Source organism: Diabrotica undecimpunctata, chromosome 8 (assembly GCF_040954645.1).
Source record: "Diabrotica undecimpunctata isolate CICGRU chromosome 8, icDiaUnde3, whole genome shotgun sequence".
Taxonomy (NCBI): domain Eukaryota; kingdom Metazoa; phylum Arthropoda; class Insecta; order Coleoptera; family Chrysomelidae; genus Diabrotica; species Diabrotica undecimpunctata.
In genome coordinates this window covers 125,662,025-125,681,557 of record NC_092810.1, presented here as the reverse complement: position 1 = coordinate 125,681,557, position 19,533 = coordinate 125,662,025, and the positions used below count along the sequence as shown (strand labels likewise).

Below are 19,533 nucleotides of genomic sequence, written 5' to 3'. Positions count from 1 at the left end.
ACCATAAAATATACGATATGTATAAAGAACAACTGATGCGGACATTAGACAATTTGATTAACCCACATATTACTGAAACTATTTTTTTTAATTTTATCTTTACTTAAAGGAAATGGGTCTTATTTAACGACAAGAAATACTAAAATAATAATTTTTGCATTAGCTGTCAAAATATGTCGTGTTCTTTTAAAAGGATAGCAGTAAGAAGCAGTATATATTAGAAAATAAAACTTTAGGATGTAATGGTATTTTATTCCGTCTTGTTGAGCCGCGTTTGGTATCTTTTTTGTAGGTCGTAGGTTTCAGAAGGTTGCAAGCTGGTTGCCTTCTAAATTCAAGCTGATCAAGGCTTCCTCCGTATTGCTTTATCATATTTGGTTTAGAAATAAAAATGTGTCTCTTCTCCTTATGTGAAAACCGTTTGACTAGGTGATATGGTTTTACTGAACAAAAAATTAGATGAAATTGTAACGACACTATTGTCGTGCCAGCGACAAACCACAATTCCTGTGTTTTTATCTAATCTGTAATCGTAAGTTCCCCTTTCCTTTTTTTCGTAGCTGTTGGAGCGAATATGGGTTATTTCAGTGTTCTATTGTCCCTTATTGTACGTGTACCGAAAAGACCTCTAGTTTTTAACTCATTTAGTAGATGCATGGATGAGAAGAAGTTATCAACAAAACGGTGGAATCTCGTTTTTGACCAGCGTGATTGAAGCACATCTGCATAAGACAAAACAACCGACGAACCAAGATCCAAGTTTTTATATGATGCTGGAATATATGAGGCTTGATACGATCTAAACCATACAATATAACCTAGACGGAGAGTACCCATCCAAAGCTTATAACCCCAACGAATGGGTTTGTTTCGTATAAATTATTTCGTAGGGTGCCTTCCAAAATATGGTACCATAGCTTCATCTAGGCTATGTTCTTGTTCGAAAGAAGCGTGATTTAAAAAAATTTTATTCAATGCATCATATAATGGCCGTATTTTAGCAAACTTATCTGTTTTGTCCAAACTATTATTATCACACACATGAAGAATTTTCATTATATGGAAAAATCTGTCTCTCGATAGAGCTTCAGCGACTTTTTCATTCTGACTATTATTACGATTGTCCCAATACATATATCTTTTTGGTAACACCACGTAGCCACTCATAATAAGCACACCCACAAAACACCTAATTTCATTATCTGTAACATCACTAGTCAAGTTTTTTTGTGCCGCGTATGTATTTGTATATGTTGTTATCATATTGAATAGGTTATCGTCAAAACATAGCCTCAAGAGCTGTAATGGCGTGCGATTTTGTTTAGGTTCGATTTCTGGTCTCCAGTAAACATCTTTAGGATGCTGGTACAGATCACCTATAAACCATTATACAGATCCTAGTTTTTCGAAAATAATCGAAGGTTTTGTTTCTTCTTTGCGTACTGTGGCAAGAGGTACGTCGTCGGAATCCGACTCTTCTGCACTCTGATCTTGATTGTCGAAAATAACCTCCACGTCATTTCTCAGCTGGCTTATTGGTAAATGATCTATCGTTGTGACATCCTCGTCTCTTGAATCGCAATCTGTTATATTATTATTTGCATTGTCTGGAGGAAAAATAATTATACCATCTGGAGGCGATAGCTGCTCTTCTGTCTCAAGTGCTGCAATTAACTCATGCAATTTCAATGGTTTCCTAAAAAATAACCATTTCGTAGTGCTTATTACTACTATCCTTTTAAAAGAACAAAACAAAAATGGCCGTACACAAGAAAGTAACAAAAAACTCAAAGATATATTTCCACTATAATTACACGTAAGTAAAGCAATGACTAGCAAATCATGTAAAACGCCCATATTTAATTTGTAATTAAAAAAACTTACCTCCAATTAGCAACATCCATATTTAATTAAAAAACAAACTTTTAAAGCGAGCAACTGATGAAATATCTTGATCGGTATGTTTGACAGTAAACCCCACAGGCGCCATCTATCAACGGTAAGTTTAAGTTATCAATTTAAGGGAAATAGATCGATTGCCTTTTAAAAGGACAGTAGTAGTATGTGAGTTAATAAACTCATTGCAAATGACACTGGAATTAGGTGCGGTGGAAAAAGTTGGTGGAAGTATTTAGGCATAGGATTTAGATTTAGGAAATTAAACAAAAAGCATATAATTATGAAATCCGAACGTCTACACATATGGCGAACGGAATATTTAACAAAAATAAAACAGTATCGGAGAGAAAATAAATTATTTGTATAGTTCAGACGTGGTTCGACACGTTTCATCTATACGAAAGCACTTTCCAATAAAGAAAAATGCGTAACGACGTTTCACGCTGGATCAGTAGACGAATGGGTTCCAAACGCTGCCTTTATCTGTCAAAAACGTTAGTGAATCTTGCGTCGATTATCATCAAGACACAACCACAGAGGTATTTGAAGACTTGTTTAAAAATAATTTAGTACCAATTATATCACCAAGCAGTGCAATTGTTATGGACGAAGCGTCTTATCGTAGTCGACAATTAAATATAGTTTCTTGTGTCAATGATACTAAAGTTACTATTCAAATTTACATGTTCGATAATGATATTTATTTTGAATACTCCAGTCGTCAGAAAGGCAAATGCTACTGAACCTCTAAATTTTTTTTTTTTTTAATTTTGCTGAGAATATCAATTTGTCAGTTACGCGCACTTAACTGACATTCAAAATCACCGGTAGCTTTAAGCATTGTTTCTGAGAGAAAGGTTCATTCTACATAAGAAGTGCTACTAAACATTTTTGTTCAAAATTATCTGAGCAACATTTTTTTTTCTAAGGCGCACAGATTCTTGGTAAATCGATTTTTTTCGGTTTCCTTCCCTACGACGGGGGTTTTAGCTTGATCGTATGATCTTTAAAAGTCAAATCTCTGACGACTGGCCTATAAAGAAACATACGAAAACAGATTTATAACAAATTTTAAAAATCTTATCTATAAAAAACGAATATGTTTGTAAATAGTATGCAGAAAATATGGGTCATACAGTTTTAAGACTGCCACCATATTATTGAATTTTTAATCCTATAGAATACATTTAGCATCAATTAAAATCTGGCATTAGGAGAAAAAATGTTACATCTACTCTAAGAGCTTCTATAATTTATCTTATCAATAGTGAAATACAAAATATTAATATTAATTTATTTTAAGCAACTGGCAAAATGCAATTCCACATATAGAAAAAGTTAAAATATAGCCTTCTATATATTCTTCAGCCTGTTTGCATCCACTCCTGGATAAAGGCCTCCCCATGAGTTCTTCAGTCTTCTCTGTTTTGTGCTATTTGGTGCCAGTTTCTCCCCACTTTTGCTTTAATGTCGTATAGCCACCGTTTTTGTGGTCTTCCTTCACTACGACTACTCGCGTGATCTCCAATGTATAATCTTTCTCCTCCATCTATCGTTGTTTTGTCGTGTTAAGTGTCCTATTCAGCTCCATTTAATTTACGCAATTCTTCCAATTACATCTTTCCTATTCGTCATTCTTTGCACGTCCTTATTTCATATATCTTCTCTCAGAGAAACTCCTAATATACTTCTTAATCTACTGGCTAATATAGATCATAGCTGGTAGAATACAACTGTTGAATACTCTTTTCTTTAAATTTATTGTTATCTTTTTGTTTTTCATTACAACACTGAGTTTTCCTACTGCTGCCCAAGTAATTCGGATTCTTCTAGTTATCTCTGCCGTTTGATTATGTCTGCCTAGTTTGATCGTGTGACCTAGGTATATATACTCTTTGACATTTTCGGTCTTACTTTTATCTAAGTCTTGTGATATTTTGAATTCTCCTCCCCCATTCCTCTTAAATTCATTTTTAAGAGGAATGGGGGAGAGGAATGAACATGGCGATCGGCTGGTTGATTTATAAATCAATGAGAAACTCATAATTGCAAATACCTTGTTCAAACTGTAAAGTAGCCACATTTGGTTCATTAAAGAGTTGGTGAAATTGGAATTTTTTTGTTCATTTGCTATCATAAGCGACCATTTAATTGGAAGCAAATTTGATAGTTGGAAATATTTGAATATTATTAGAGACGCAGTTGTTTCAATACAACAATTCTTGTTATACATTTATAACTAAATTACTAAGAATGTTGAAAAGTTGATAAGAACAATGAAATGTAAAAATAAGAAAAAATGAAAGTGAAAAATATCTATAAACGTTTTGCCACCCGGAGAGCTTCACAAAATTGATCTAGAATTTGCTAAATTTTTGTGAAATAAATTTCTTCTCTTGTTTCCCGCCGTTTGCTTTGAAAATCCTTAAATTATTTCTTGTAAATCATTTCACAATATTCTTTCTTTAATTTAAGAAATATTTTTCCTCAGTTGGAAACAAGGTTGCAATTTTCTCATCGGGTACATACCTTTTCACATAATTTTAATGTTTTTTTAAGTTATATCTCTTCCGGAACCTGCGCAACCTCCCTCGGCTTGAAGTGAAGACGGGGTCTTTCCTTTTTATTACCTATTTTTGAAAATCTTCTCATAAACTTAACACTTTTAACAATATTTAAGACCTTTTCCACTTCCTCTAACATTTAGAGATGCAGTTTAACTTTTTACCGTGCACTATAACCTTTGGGGTTTCCTAAGCAACAGAAAAACTCGAATGAAATACATTCCAAAAACTGATCCTGATTCTTATTTTACTTTTTTTTATTTAAAGGAGAATAAAAAAGAAATTTATTTATAATAATTTCGAAATAGTATTGTTGACTGCATGTGATTGATTAATATTTTTTTAGGTACAAACAAATTCGACGTGGCACCACAACAGCTACTACTACGACAACTAATACACCGTCTAAATCTGAAACCCAACAGTTAAGGTAAGTACTTTTTATAACACTGCCTCTGTCATTTTTATTGTATTGGTAAATTGGTGTGCGCATTGATTCGTCAATAACTTAAAAACCTTCTTCCTCTTAATGTGCCTCCTCCTTTAAGGACATTGGCGATCATCACGGCCCATTTTACTCTATCTGCAGCAGTTCTGTAGAGTTGTATTGTTGTTTTTCACTCAACTGTCTTAAACTTTTCAACCATGACGTGAGTCGTCTTCCCTGTCTTCTCTTTCCTTCCACCTTCCCTTCTATTTTCTTCTACCTATCGCATCATCTTATATTTATAATTTCTTATTACAAATGACAAGTGACAAAATTAGTCAATTTTTCTTTTATTCGTAGTTTTGAGGATTTATTTTTCATCCTTCTTTGGGTATTCCCGTTTTTTACATGTTGTATCCATGATATTTTCCACATTCTTTGATAACACCACATCTCAAACCTAGCAAGTCTTTTTTCAGTTTCATCCGTCATTGCGTAGACTTCAATTCCATATAACAGGACAGATAATATGTAGCATTTCAATGCTCTAGTTCTAATTTCTATTCCCAGTTTTCCATTGCATAAAACCGCTTTCATTTTATTGAAAGCTTTTCTGGCCATCTTAATGCGTTATTTTATTTTAAGGCTAACATTGTTCATTTAGCTTACATCTCAGGTAATTGTATGTGGGTAATTTCTTTCAAGCCTCTTCTTTAATGTAGATTCTTTCGTTTTCCTTTTACTGACTTACAATTTTACTTATATCTTCTTCAATCTTACTGACTATCTAGATTTTTCCTTTTTTTGTATTCAGAACCATTCCATGCCTCTTGTACTACTGCATAATGAGATTAACCAAAGTCTGCAGATCTTCTGTGCTGTTCGCAAGGAGTATCATCTGCATATCTGAGATTATTCACTAGTATTCCGATAATTAAAATGCTTTTATTTACGTCCTCTAGTGCTTCTTTAAACATCTTTTCTGAGTACATGTTAAAAAGTAAATGGGACAATACACGTCCTTGTCGTACTCCTTGTCTTATAAAACTATAGCTACAAGTATATGCTCCAATAATTAAACATAACGAGAATGATATACAAAAGCCCTTTGAAGAAATCACCATTGCTCTAGAAGAAAATAATTGAAGTTGAAAATTGATAATAGGAATCTTTATACTAAACAAGAAAATCAATGCAAAATTGTAAAACATGTATAAGATTTAAAAAATGATAGAGGTCCCATACTACCAAGATATATATCTTAAAATATAGAATAAATAAATCTTGATGCCAAAGACAAGATCTCCAAAAACGAGATCTTTCGCAGAGTACATAGCCCTCTAGTAAGGTAAGTCCCATATAAAGTTTTGGGAGAGAGCTTTTAGCGCCAAATGCGGACGGATCGAAACTAATTTCATTTGGCGGTAAATTAGAATGGCAGAAATATGTAAAATACAAAGAGGTGTCAGACAGGGTTGTATACTATCCCCACTGTTATTTAATTTATATTCAGATAGAATATTTAAAGAAGCGCTGCATAATTTGGAATGCGGCGTGAAATTTAATGGAATTCTGATAAATACAATCAGATATGCAGACGATACAGTTATTTTAAGTGATGACATGAATGGATTACAATGCCTTTTAAATGCCATTGATACAGTGGGAAGAGAGTTATATGTTGATGGTCATATAATTCAAAGAGTGTCCAGTTTTAATTATCTTGGTTGCCATATTACTGAACAACTAGATCCAGATCAAGAGATAAAACGTAGAATCGAGATAGCCCGCACGACATTTTTAAAAATGAAGTCATTCTTCTGTAATGATAACTTGCAAATTCAACTTCGAAAGCGCATGGTTAAATGCTACATTTGGTCAGTCCTCTTATACGGTGTCGAAGCATGGACATTAAAAATATCCACCATTAATCATCTGGAGGCCTTTGAAATGTGGCTGCACAGACGTATACTAAAAATTCCATGGACGGCTATTCTGACAAATGTAGCAGTCCTTGAGAGAGCAAATGCTGCTCGCGAGCTGCTTGATAACATCAAATGTAGAAAGATGGCCTATTTTGGACACGTAGTAAGGGGAGACCGATATAATATTCTTCAACTTATTATGATGGGCAAAATCGAAGGACGCAGAGGAATTGGTAGAAAGCAGGCCTCTTGGTTGAAGAATATCAGAGAGTGGACAGGAATGAGGAAAGCTGAGCAACTCTTTAGAATAGCTCAAGACTCAGACAGTTTCGCCATGTTAATCGCTAACGTCAAGGGAACTTGATAGGGCACGTTAAGAAAAAGGTAAATTCAAAATGTAGGTTCTGAATTTTACACGGTAAATAAAAGAAATATGCTCTGAATTTTAGGCGCCAAAATTCAAAAAGTCTGGTTTTAATGGAAAATAAATATAGTCATAAAATAAGAAATAAAAACTTATTCTATGCCAAAAAATATATTCTCTCTGTCCAAAATATAGTATACACTTACGCATTTTTATATATAAATGTATAACATAGTATCATACAGAGAGAGTATATATTATGGTAAGTTTTTATTTATTATTTTATGACTATATCTGTTTTCCACTACATTAACAAAGCAAAGTCCCGAAAACAACAAAATAAAGCACAGATACCTGACACTAGTTTATTTGTATAATTTTGTTTGGTAAAGTATTGGCAACAAATATACTCCTCCTCCTCATTCCTTAAGCCCTTGTCAGGGTGTGGGTGGGAACACTCTAAATATTGTTAGCTTGCATTTCTGCATTTCTGTGATCTTTCTCTTTAGGATCATCACAAATTAGCATGTAACTATTGCTCAGAAGTAGAAGGTCCATGAAAATCTATAATTAAATTCTTTTAAAATTAAGAATGTATGACTTTTTTGTAAAAGAAGGCAAATTTTAGGAATGCAATTAAAAGAGTTAAAAAATTTTTAAAAAATAAGTCAACTTTTAGGAATGCACGTATAAGAGTAAGAGTTTTAATGATTTTAAAATATATGTAGTATATAAATAAAAGATTCATGTTAGTTAAGATTTAAAGGTAATGTGACTATAGAAACAAAATGTCCAAAATAGTATTGAGTTTGTATGTTGGTATAATTAGGTGCTGTTCTTACCTGGTTCTTATAAAAATAAACTCCCAATCCTCAGAATGTTTAGTAGTCCTTTTTTGCCCAACTTTAACTAACTTCAACCATCAACAAAAAAAATTCTTTTAATTTTTTCCATTTAGAATACTATACCATTTTGGTATTGTACCCTCTTTCTTTTTTAACATTTTATGTTTATTAGATATACAGATTGAACGAATTTAAAACGGAACATACGAAATCAATGTATTTCGGCTCAACTCCGCTCTAGGTGGTTGGCCAACAAAAGGTTGTCAAATAATTATATTATAAAAATCCAATACTTCAGCGGGCTGCTAGATTCTGAATTCATTCAAGAACAAGTCAAAACTCCACCCAAATAGGTTGCCTAGAATCACTGAAAAAACTAGACTACACAAGCAGTTATTATGCTGTCAAACCACTTATCGCTTCCTTATAGTCCAAGAGATAGAGCCGAAATTTTGAACTGATCAGTAATATGACATTTCTCTATTGGAATATATTCATTGTAACTGGGTTAAGACTTTGCCTTACAGGCGGACGCCCCTCGTGGTACAGGGGGTGGCTATACAGGGATGAAGTTATAATTTTTTTCGGAAAAATTAACGATCGATAATATGGCTGAAAATTTGCCCAGAGTAAGATCTTGGTATAACTAGACGAAATCCCAAAGGGCGGACGCGAGAGTGGATACATAAGGGGTGGCGGACAGGGGTGAAGTTGCAATTTTTTGGGGAAAAATTAACGATAAGTAATATGTCCGCCATTTTCATGGCTCATTATTTAGCCCCTAAAAACTCTAAATCCAAAAGGGCGGACAGCTGGGTTGGTACATAGAGCCATAAAACGGGGTCAAATGTACCACTTGCCTGCTCATTTTAGGTCTCGGTAACAATTTTTAAACTGATTTTATTATGATATTTTTATACCGATTGATTTGAAAATTTGTATGCTCCCTTCTGTTACTATTCTGAGAAGCGTCAAGTAGAGTTTTCCTCAAAATTTTCCAAAAAAATTTCCGTAAATGAAAATTTTCGTAATTTTTAAAGGTAAAATCTAATTTGTAGAATCCTTTCGATTTTCTGTATGTTTTTTTTATTATATTTACTTTACAAACCACATGTTTTTCTTAAATATAAATATTTTACGAATTAATTTTGAATTGAATAAATGTTTGATATTTGTTATTTTATTAAATTAAAGTAATTTTATAATGTTAACTATTAAATATTTTTAGTATAACAAATAGTAATTTTACTTATTTTTTATTACAATAAAAAGGTTTTTAAATTTATATTGCATAAATAATGGTTGTTCAGATATAAGAAAAATTTGATTTATTATTACATTAATAATCAAATACAAAATATATTATTTCTATTTATCAATAGGTAAAATTCAATTTGTAGAATTCCTTTAACATTTTACAAATAATTATTAATAAAAATCAATTTAATAGTGGAATTATCAATTTTTTAACAATTACTTTGTAGATATTTTCAATATTTTTTTTTTAACTTTTAAATTGATTGAATTTTTTTTTTCATTAGTTAATTATAATTTTACAAATTCTGTTTGGACATTAATTTTGCATAATTATTATTTTAAAATATTAAAATAATAATGATGCGCGTTCCATTTAGATCAGTAATTCTAGACGCATGCGCTAAATGTAATAAAGTATCAAGATGCTTTTATCCAACTTGGTGAAACTGACTTCGATTGTAATGAAGTTTTTGAAACCTTAGAAACTTTCATATGTCACTTATATGGAACAGGACTGACGAGAACAATTCCAAAAAGAAAAGTAAACGATGTCAGATTTTCACTATTTAACCGGCAGTATAAGTTGCATGATGTAAACGAGCCTTTTAAAAAAAAACTAAAAAATTTCGATGCTTCAAGCTTACCACCATGTCAAGATGAATTACACCAACATCTACTGCGAGCCCATTATATTTCAAATATTTGGACAAATGCTCATAAAAAAATACCAACAGAATTGATTGTTGAAGAACATGGTTGGGAGTTTGAAGATGAAACATATAAATTCAAATGGTTTAGTGGACCTCAGATGCCAGAATCAGTTCGAGAAGTAGTGATTGAAAATGAAGCAGATAATGAATGTGATATTATTGAAAGTGAAAGTGACGAAGATGATGAATGTGATGACATCAATGAGAGTGAGAAAAATGACGAAATTTTTAAAGTTTTTCTAAATTTTTTTTTCTTATCGGAAAAATCGTTTGAAAATTTTTGGAAAAAAATCATGGTATAACTGACAGAAAATCGAAAGGATTCTACAAATTAGATTTTACCTCAAAAAAATACGAAAATTTTCATTTACGGAAATTTTTTTGGAAAATTTTGAGGAAAACTCTACTTGACGCTTTTCAGAATAGTAACAGAAGTGAGCATACAAATTTTCAAATCAATCGGTATAAAAATATCATAATAAAATCAGTTTGAAAATTGTTACCGAGACCTAAAATGCGCAGGCAAGTGGTACATTTGACCCCGTTTTATGGCTCTCTGTACCAACCCAGCTGTCCGCTCTTTTGGATTTAGAGTTTTTAGGGGCTAAATAATGAGCCATGAAAATGGCGGACATATTACTTATCGTTAATTTTTCCCAAAAAAATTGCAATTTCACCCCTGTCCGCCACCCCTTATGTATCCACTCTCGCGTCCGCCCTTTGGGATTTCGTCTAGTTATACCAAGATCTTACTCTGGGCAAATTTTCAGCCATATTATCGATCGTTAATTTTTCCGAAAAAAATTACAACTTCATCCTTGTATAGCCACCCCCTGTACCACGAGGGGCGTCCGCCTGTAAGGCAAAGTCTTAACCCAGTTACAATGAATATATTCCAATAGAGAAATGTCATATTACTGATCATTCCAAAATTTCGGCTCTATCCTACGTCCTTGCTACGTCATACCCCACCTTACGGGATTAGTAACAAGAGTAGCGCCGTCGCCATTATGAACGGCTGGGCCCATGCAAATCGCTCTCCCCAACTTTTCTATTCCACTTACACTACTATTTATGGTATATACTCTGATCTTTCGCACCTTGCCAATACACAAATCTATCGCTAAAGATTAAATTGGTTTTCCATAGATAGAGATCATAGACTGATCCGAGCAAAAATAAATAGCCGATTTGAAGTGAAAGGAAAAAATTAAAACTACTAGAGTTTAGTTGTGAAAACTGCACAAGAAAAACAAATATATGAAGAATAACTAGATAATTATTAACAAGTAGGGAGGACTTTAAAAATAAAAATATCGCAGACTTTTGTTGACGATAAAAACAGTCCAGGTCGATAAGGTCAATAAGCAATTTTGTTCTCATCTAACTTATGTGCAATTCATAAAAGCTGACTACACCGACACTAACGTACCTTAGATTCTTGATCTACTAACACTACTAATAACGTGTTATACCAAAACTGCTTAATACTCGGACTTTACTTTTCACTGTTACTGAAATATTTCAACAGACTTGGTTCTCTTGAGTGTTCTCACCAGATTAATATTATCCAGGAGCTGGGTATTCGCAGCGTTTCTATGTTGGAGCAACCATTTTTCATGACCAAAGACAAATTTTTATATGATTTTGTTAACAGCTTTTATATCATTTTCTTAAATGTAAGAGACGCTTGAATGTTAATTATATATAAAAAAAAACTTTGGAATTTAAAATTGGTTTTTTTGTTTCAGCAATGCTACGGAAAATAGTACGGAAACATCGACTGCCTCATCAATATCTGATTCAGGATTCGGGTAAAACAACAATATTATATTTTTAAACTCACAGATTCTAACATCGCTTTCTTTTGACAGATCCAGTGCTGAAGCGGTTACAGAAAACAGAACAACAGAAGATATTAGAAATGACTATGTATCTAGTATAATAACAACAACCGGAACATATGTAACTTCAACAGATGACATTAATGCCATTAAATCTGAAAATAACGTTTCGAAATCTCCCAACAAGTCAACTTTACTAACTAAACCACATTTTTTAAATTCTATCCAAAGAAAAAGACCGCAACTTTTCGAGCCGAGACCATTTACAAAGCCCACAGAGTCGACCACGTCAAGATCGTCGACGAGTCAAGCCACAAAGGTGAGTCATGATTCAACAGAATCAGAAAATTATAAAATTACAAAAGAAAAACCAACTATAAACTTTAGATCCAGAGGATCTTCTAGGTTTAACCCACAGAAAAAAATTCAAACAGCTAATATTGAAGATGATACTGATAAGGACATTGTACCGTCAAAGAGACGTTTTGTGACAACTGAAAAGCATGTAGAAGAAATTAGACCGTACAGACCATCAGAACTAGCAGATTTGTCATCACTAACTGCTGTTGATTTTGATAATATAAAAGAGTTAAACACAAGAGCAAATTCAAGAAGAAGAAGACCCTTGAGACCCTCTTCCACAACTACTGTAATACCAGAAGACTTGCAAAAGGCACAATATACTGTAAAAAGGAGAAGAATCAATTTAAATTACAAAGAGTCTGAAAGATTACCAAATGTATCTAAGATTTCACAAACTACTGAATCAAACACCGTATCTGACTCATTCCAATCAACTTCTCGTAATAGAAAAGTCATACGAAGATTTAGGACTAGCACTCATCCATCTACATCGAACTCAGAATTTACAGAAACAACAACACCTCTTCCTAAATCTCAACCAACGGAAACTACTACAAAATCTATTTTAGACATCGCGCCTAACCATAACGAGGTTAACGACGATTCTTTTGATGATTCAAGTACAGAAGAGGAAGAAAATATAAAACTATCTGAATCAAATATACGCGAAAATAGTGAAATTAATAGCTTTGAAGTAGATCCAAAGTTAAGGAGCAAATTTATTAAACCTTTTGATTATTTCGGAAAATCAAGTGTTCATGAAAAGAGTTCAGGAATTGAAAAATCGACGTTTACATTCGAAGAAAAGAGCAGTACGGTTGATGTTACGTTAGGTTCCAATATTTCCACTGAGCCCACCATTTTTAACCGTACTAGAAAGATAGTTAGAAAAATTATACCCACGGATTTACCAAAAATTATTGATAAACCAGTAGAATCTGAACAAGTATTTGGTCGTAAAAGAAAGATTATTCGAAAATTCAAACCGATTAACAACACTGTTGAACAAAAGTCCACCGATATATCTAACATTTTTAATTTGAATACAACTGAAGAATCTCTCTCTACAAACGATACCAGTGAAGAAAAGCCTGATAATATTTATAAAATTCAAGACGTTTCCAGTGAAGCACCCAAATATCCTAAGAGAATATTTCGCCCACGAACAAAATTTACTCCAAGTACTGAAAGTAGTATAGATCAGGAGATCACTACATCAAAACAATATCAAAGAAATAAAACAATTCTACTTAGAGGACCAAGCAGGAATTATAGACCAAGGTTTAGCACAAAATCCAGTGAATTTGATGCATCAACTGAATCAGCAGTCTCGTCGAAAAAGTACAGTTTTATTCCCAGACGCACTACAAAGACATTCACAAGTACGACTACTACTGAGCCAACTACATACCAGTCAGAAAAGACTTCAGTACCAGATCTTCAAGATTTATATGTGACTACAACTGAAGACTATATTGATTTAACTACTGAAGACGATAATACATCAGAAATTCCAGACGAAAATGAAATTGACTATTTGACAACAATAAACTCTGACACGGAATTGGAGACCACAGTAAGTACTGAAGAGAACATTACTGATCAGACAAAAAATATTGGGGATAATGATATCAATTTTGAAACTACTAATAACTATATTGAATCAACATCAATATCAACTACTACTACAAATACACTAGAAGAGACTACCACAGCACAAACAGACATTTCAGATGAACCGGATTTAACAACATTCTTTATGGAACAAACTACCGAAATACAAACGGATACAACCACAGTACCAGAAAAAAGTACTTCAGAGCCATCTACCTCTGTAGCTACTGAACAATCTCGTACGTCTCTTCGGCCAAACATTTTAAAACCAATAGAATCAAGACCTAAGTTTATTCCTTCCAGACTTAAGAGTCTTACTAACAGTCAGACTACAGAAGCAAGCTCTGTAAAGCCCAAACCATCATATAGAAACCGATTGTATGCATCTACCACCAGCAGCCCAGTCTTAAAAGAAGCTAGTACCAGATTTACTCCAAAGGAAAACAAGAGATATAATAAATACCGAACTGGTTTTAGAAAAGAAAATAAAGATGATGAGTCAGTTGTAGAAACTAGTTCAGCTTCTGTAATCGAAAAATCTTATAAATACAGAAAATTTAAAGAACAGGAACCGGATATATCAGCAAACGAAAATGAAAAAGAAGATGACGATGACGACCTTGATGATACCACACAGACCATTGAAAGTAGTTCGGCATCTTATAGTAACCGATTTTTAAGCCATTTTAAAAAACCAAAACAAAATTCTGACTCAGTATTGGATAGCAGAAATAACAGCAACGAAAATGACGATAATAGCGATGATATAAAACCAATATCTGTATTACCACTTAATAAATCTTTATATAAATATAGAAGACCACAAACTATTCAAAAATATTCTGATGGTGACAATGAAAAAACTGAAGATATTCCTGAAGATGGAATAACTAATGCCGAAACTCAAAAAGTACCACCCCAAATTAATACCACTATATCAAGATTTTCTAACAAAACTACTCATTTTAAACCTCAAAACAAAATTGCCAGCTTTTCAAAATCAACGACTGAAGCAACGAGGACCGATGATCAACTAAAAGATATAGATACTGAAGCTATTAAGAATAGAAATAAAAATCTATTTAACAATAGAAAATCCACTATTGGTATTTTGACCTCATCTTCTCCATTAACCACTTTAGGAGACGAATTAGTCACTTCTCCTACAATCTCAACAACTGATGATTCAACAACATACTCTGAAGACGAATCTACAATTTCATCGACACCTCTATCTACAACTGAGTCTATTGAATCTAGTACTTTAGTACATATTTTTGCAGAGAAAGGTGGAACATCTGATTTGCCAACTAAAGTAGATAATATAGAAAATCATTCGCCAGAAAATAGAGTCGAACGCCTTATTGAAGTGAACAGAATTGTAAATGTCCAGACTAAAGAAGACATTGTAAAACATCATCATGTAGAACACATAACTGATCAGGAATCGCCAATATTAGATAAGATAGGAGCTATTAACAGAGTCACAGTTATAAAAGTGGTAGATAAAGACGGGCAGATAGTTAATAGTAACGACACCAATGATAACAACCTATCTCCAATTTATGTTGCTGACTCTCAGTCAAACGAGTCTCCTATAAAATCGTCTGTTGATATGATTATTCAAATTGCAAAAATTGAGGAAATACCTGCTGAGACAATGTTAGGAAAGATTAACTTAACCAATATATCATTAGGAATCAATCATTCTGAACATACCGATAGGGAGGAACGAAAACTTAGCAATATCGGAAGTAAATTGGTAACCAGCAAAGTGGAAAATATCGGAAAAGCTGAAATATTTGGCGGATTGTCTCATATTAACGTCATAACTCCCAGACCGATTCATCTCACCGAATCTTCGACAATAGCTTTAGAAGGATTGTTCCAAACAGAAAAACCCAGTTTATTTACCAGTAAAAATTCCATAAGCGACGAGCTGTTGGAAACCGAAAACTCAAAGTATGTAAATGTAAGAATACTCCATCCAGATGAGGGTTACAGGATAAATAAAGAAATTAAGCAGGATACGAAGGTTATTCCTATAAAACTACTTAAGCAAGATGATAATGATTTCATAATGCGTGCCAAAGTAGTCGAGGTTTCAACTAAATCAACTTTGAATACCATTAAAATTGCACCTATTAAAGTAGAAGCTGCGAAAAGATTACCCCCTCCCTTGCCTTTAATTAGAATAAATAGAGAACATAATTAATATAATCTTAGTTTTTAATATTTAATTGTAGATTTAATTTATGTGTATTTTTAGTGTCATTGTTATGTATGTAAATACAAAATGTTCTTGTTGTTGTTATACAAATTTGCTATTTGTGTGTGATAATTGATTGTAAATAATAAGCACCTTGTAATATATAAGCACACCCTATTTTATCATTGTTTGTTTATTTTTCGTGCTAAAGATAATAACTGTCAAACTGGATGAACCAAGAACACGCATTTGACGAAGTAGAATTCACGCCTATAATGTTTAGTGATGGTTGTGCGCAGGTTCACCAGATTTGGCGTTAGCTTATACTCCAACTAACCCTAATACAGAGTATAAATGAACATAATAAATGCATACATAATAATGAAGTCATTTTAAATCACCATAATTCAATAGTCCAGTCGTCAGAGAGTTTACCCCTAAAAATCATACGAACAAGCTGAATTTTGCCAAGAATATTAATTTTAAGACTCCAAAACAGATGCAAAAAAATTTACCACTTTTATCCTCGGACTTAACCCTAAAACCCCTTCATAGGGGGGTGAAAATGCAAAAAAAAAATATTTACCAAGAATCTGTACGCTGCAGAAAAAAATGTTTCAAATAAAAAATGTAGCTAAGATAATTTTAAATAAAAATGTTTATTAGCACTTTTGTGTAGAAAGAACCGTTCTGTCAGACACAATGTTTGAATCGACCGTCCATTTTGAACGTCAGTTACACGCGCGAAATCAATGTTTAATAAAATTTGTATCAGCTCGACGGTAAAAATTCGATATCTTTTGATCTAAGTGTCCTATCGACAAAATTCAAGATGTGTTTTAAAGATAAAGACTGCAAATTTTATATGCAGTTTCGGTATTTTACCGAGAATAAGCTCAGTTTTTATAAAGGTGTTAAATAAATAAACGTGGCGCGACTTTTGCCATTTTTTACGATTTACGATTTACGATTTACCACGAAAGTGGTAAACTTTTTTGCATCTTTTTGGGGTCCCAAAATTATTATTCTCGGCAAAATTCAGCTTGTTCCTATGATTTTAGAGATTCAGCGGCATTTTCATCTCTGACGACTGGAGTACAAGTAAATGTTTTAACCGTAGTTGTTATTAACAGTTGTAGATATTTTGTTAGATAAAAAATCGAGTTTATGTTTAGTCAAATATTTAAATGTCGTTCAGTGTACCATGGTTTTTAACTCCATTTTCATCAAGGCACATTAATTTTGATGAAATTTTGGAATTACCCTTTATTGACCCTTAACTTAAAAATTTACCGTATGCCGAAGTGTGCGTTTACCTTGGGAGGTGGAATCCGCCCTAAGTGGGTAGTTGGTACAGTCTGTCCCAAACCCTTCTTTCAGTGCGTCACTAATTTTGACGTCATGGAGGATTTTAAGAATGTCGAGAATTATTGCATGACATTTTAGTTAAATTTGACAGTTGCAGGATCGTAATCTCTTTTTCTAATTGAAAATAATTTAATAATTTTAATATAAGTCTTTGTTCTTTCTCGATATATCCCGGCATATTTAAAATATTTTTATGAAAATAAATACAAAATTAAATTTTCACTGTAAAATGTATGATAATACTATCCTGGAATGACAATTATCATTTTATCAGTTGACATTGTGAAAGTACTGTCACGATCGAGACAATCTGCGTCAAATTATATTTATGCGCATCATTGATTGGATATCTATTTAGCGTATTCTAAACTCCAACCAATTATACATCCGTAAGTAGAAGTAGCTCTACGATAAATAATTTTCTAAGTTCTATGTATAATACTCACAGACCATCGAGTTAGAATCTATGGAGAGGGCATCACGTGACTAAAAACGACCTCACTTCGGCCATATTGTTAAGATTATTTTGAAACTTTTGACAGATCGGATATGTTTGTTTACGTTTGTTGTTTTTCGAATATTTTTAGTTTTATAATACTTTTGTAGAAACTGTAATAATATATTGTGATAGTGCATAATAATGTTTTCTTTTTCTCAACGTAGTTGCAGTAGCAGAAGCAATGTTAATAAAAAATCTTCAGGAATACCGTTCTACAGGTTAGTATACAAATATGAAAACAAAGTAATGGCCCGTACTTCAGAGAATAAATTAATAGTATTTGACTGTATTAATTTATCTTTATGTATATATCGTGATTTTAGTGTTTACCGCGGGATAAATAAATCATAGTTTATTAAAAATGTATTGCACTTTTTTAGATTATGATTAAATCTTCTGAATAACTAGTCATATTTTGATAGTAGTTTTAATATTATTGAGTCCGGCCATGATCCCACCGCCATAGTGGTATCATCGTTAGCCACGCCTACCTACGCCGTTTTTAATACACACGTTAATATGGTCATAGCTTCTCCATAGATTCTAACTCGATGTCACAGACTCACGTTTTTTTCTGTCACTTCTAGCTTAATTTGTTAGAGAGAATTCGATCAACTATGACGCACTGAAAGAAGGGTTTAGGACCAACTATACCTTTATATTGAAAATAATCTTAAAAATCGATAGAAAAATCGATAATTTTTTTTTTCGATAAATCAAGACTTTTAGATTTATTGAATGAAAATTTCAATAGATTTGCACGAATGACTCAAAAGCTTTAGATTTTATCACAAAAAAATTCTTAATAGATAAAATGTGTTTTATAAAAAAATGCGTTTCTTATTTTGGCTGTAGGCCTAATACAAACCGAGTTATAATTCATTGAAGATGACAATTTCGTATTTAACCAAAAATTTTAAAACTCATCCTATGATAACAGGAAAACGGTCAATTTAACTGGAAAATTTGGTTACAATTTTTTAAAGTAATAAAAAAATCAATAAAAGGTGACTTTGTAGAACTCTCTACCATATGGAATAAGGGAGTTATGATATAAATAAGTTATACTCCAATACTACTCTTGCTATTTCTATCCCTAACTGCAAGTAAACATTAGATATCAATTTCAAATGCACTTTACTTAAGCATCAGTAATGCGATTCCAAAGTTTAAACAATTTAAAATAGACAATTTTTAAAAAAATTATGATTATAGTGAAAAAATATAATTGACATTTTTAAAAATACCATCTTTTTTTGAAAATAAGTACAAAACTATCAAAGATACATAAAATTTGCTATAAAACGATATTTTCTGTAAAAAAAATCTTTTTAACTTTTTGTATATGGCAAATTTTACGTATTTTCGATAATTTTGTACCTATTTTTAAAAACAGATGGTATTTTTTAAAATGCCAATAACGTTTGCGGGAAGTCATTGTGAAATCTAAACTAAACAATATACGAGCCGTTTCTTTTGTGTAAACTGAAACAACACTCAAATAAATATAAAAAGTGATGAAATCTCAGGGAACGGGATATTTTGACAGAGTAGGAGGAGGTAAAATTATCACCGATAAAATGCAATTTCTTCTCTTTTTCTTCGTCATTTCATGTAGACATAACTCTGTCTGCTTTTCAATGTG

At 32.5% G+C, this 19,533-nt stretch overlaps 1 protein-coding gene across 2 annotated transcripts in view; it reads left to right on the top strand.

Moving 5' to 3' along the window:
* The window catches only part of Cht6 (Chitinase 6), a 296,348-nt gene that overhangs the window by 226,824 nt on the left and 49,991 nt on the right, over positions 1–19,533 (top strand). Inside the window, exons 18-20 of one of the 2 annotated variants that reach the window (XM_072540946.1) lie at positions 4,810–4,893; positions 11,743–11,805; positions 11,866–12,154. In XM_072540946.1, the coding sequence (XP_072397047.1) occupies positions 4,810–4,893; positions 11,743–11,805; positions 11,866–12,154 (436 nt within the window). Of the gene's footprint in view, positions 1–4,809; positions 4,894–11,742; positions 11,806–11,865; positions 16,207–19,533 lie in introns of those variants that run through there. The other variant, XM_072540945.1, reaches the window with a different exon arrangement.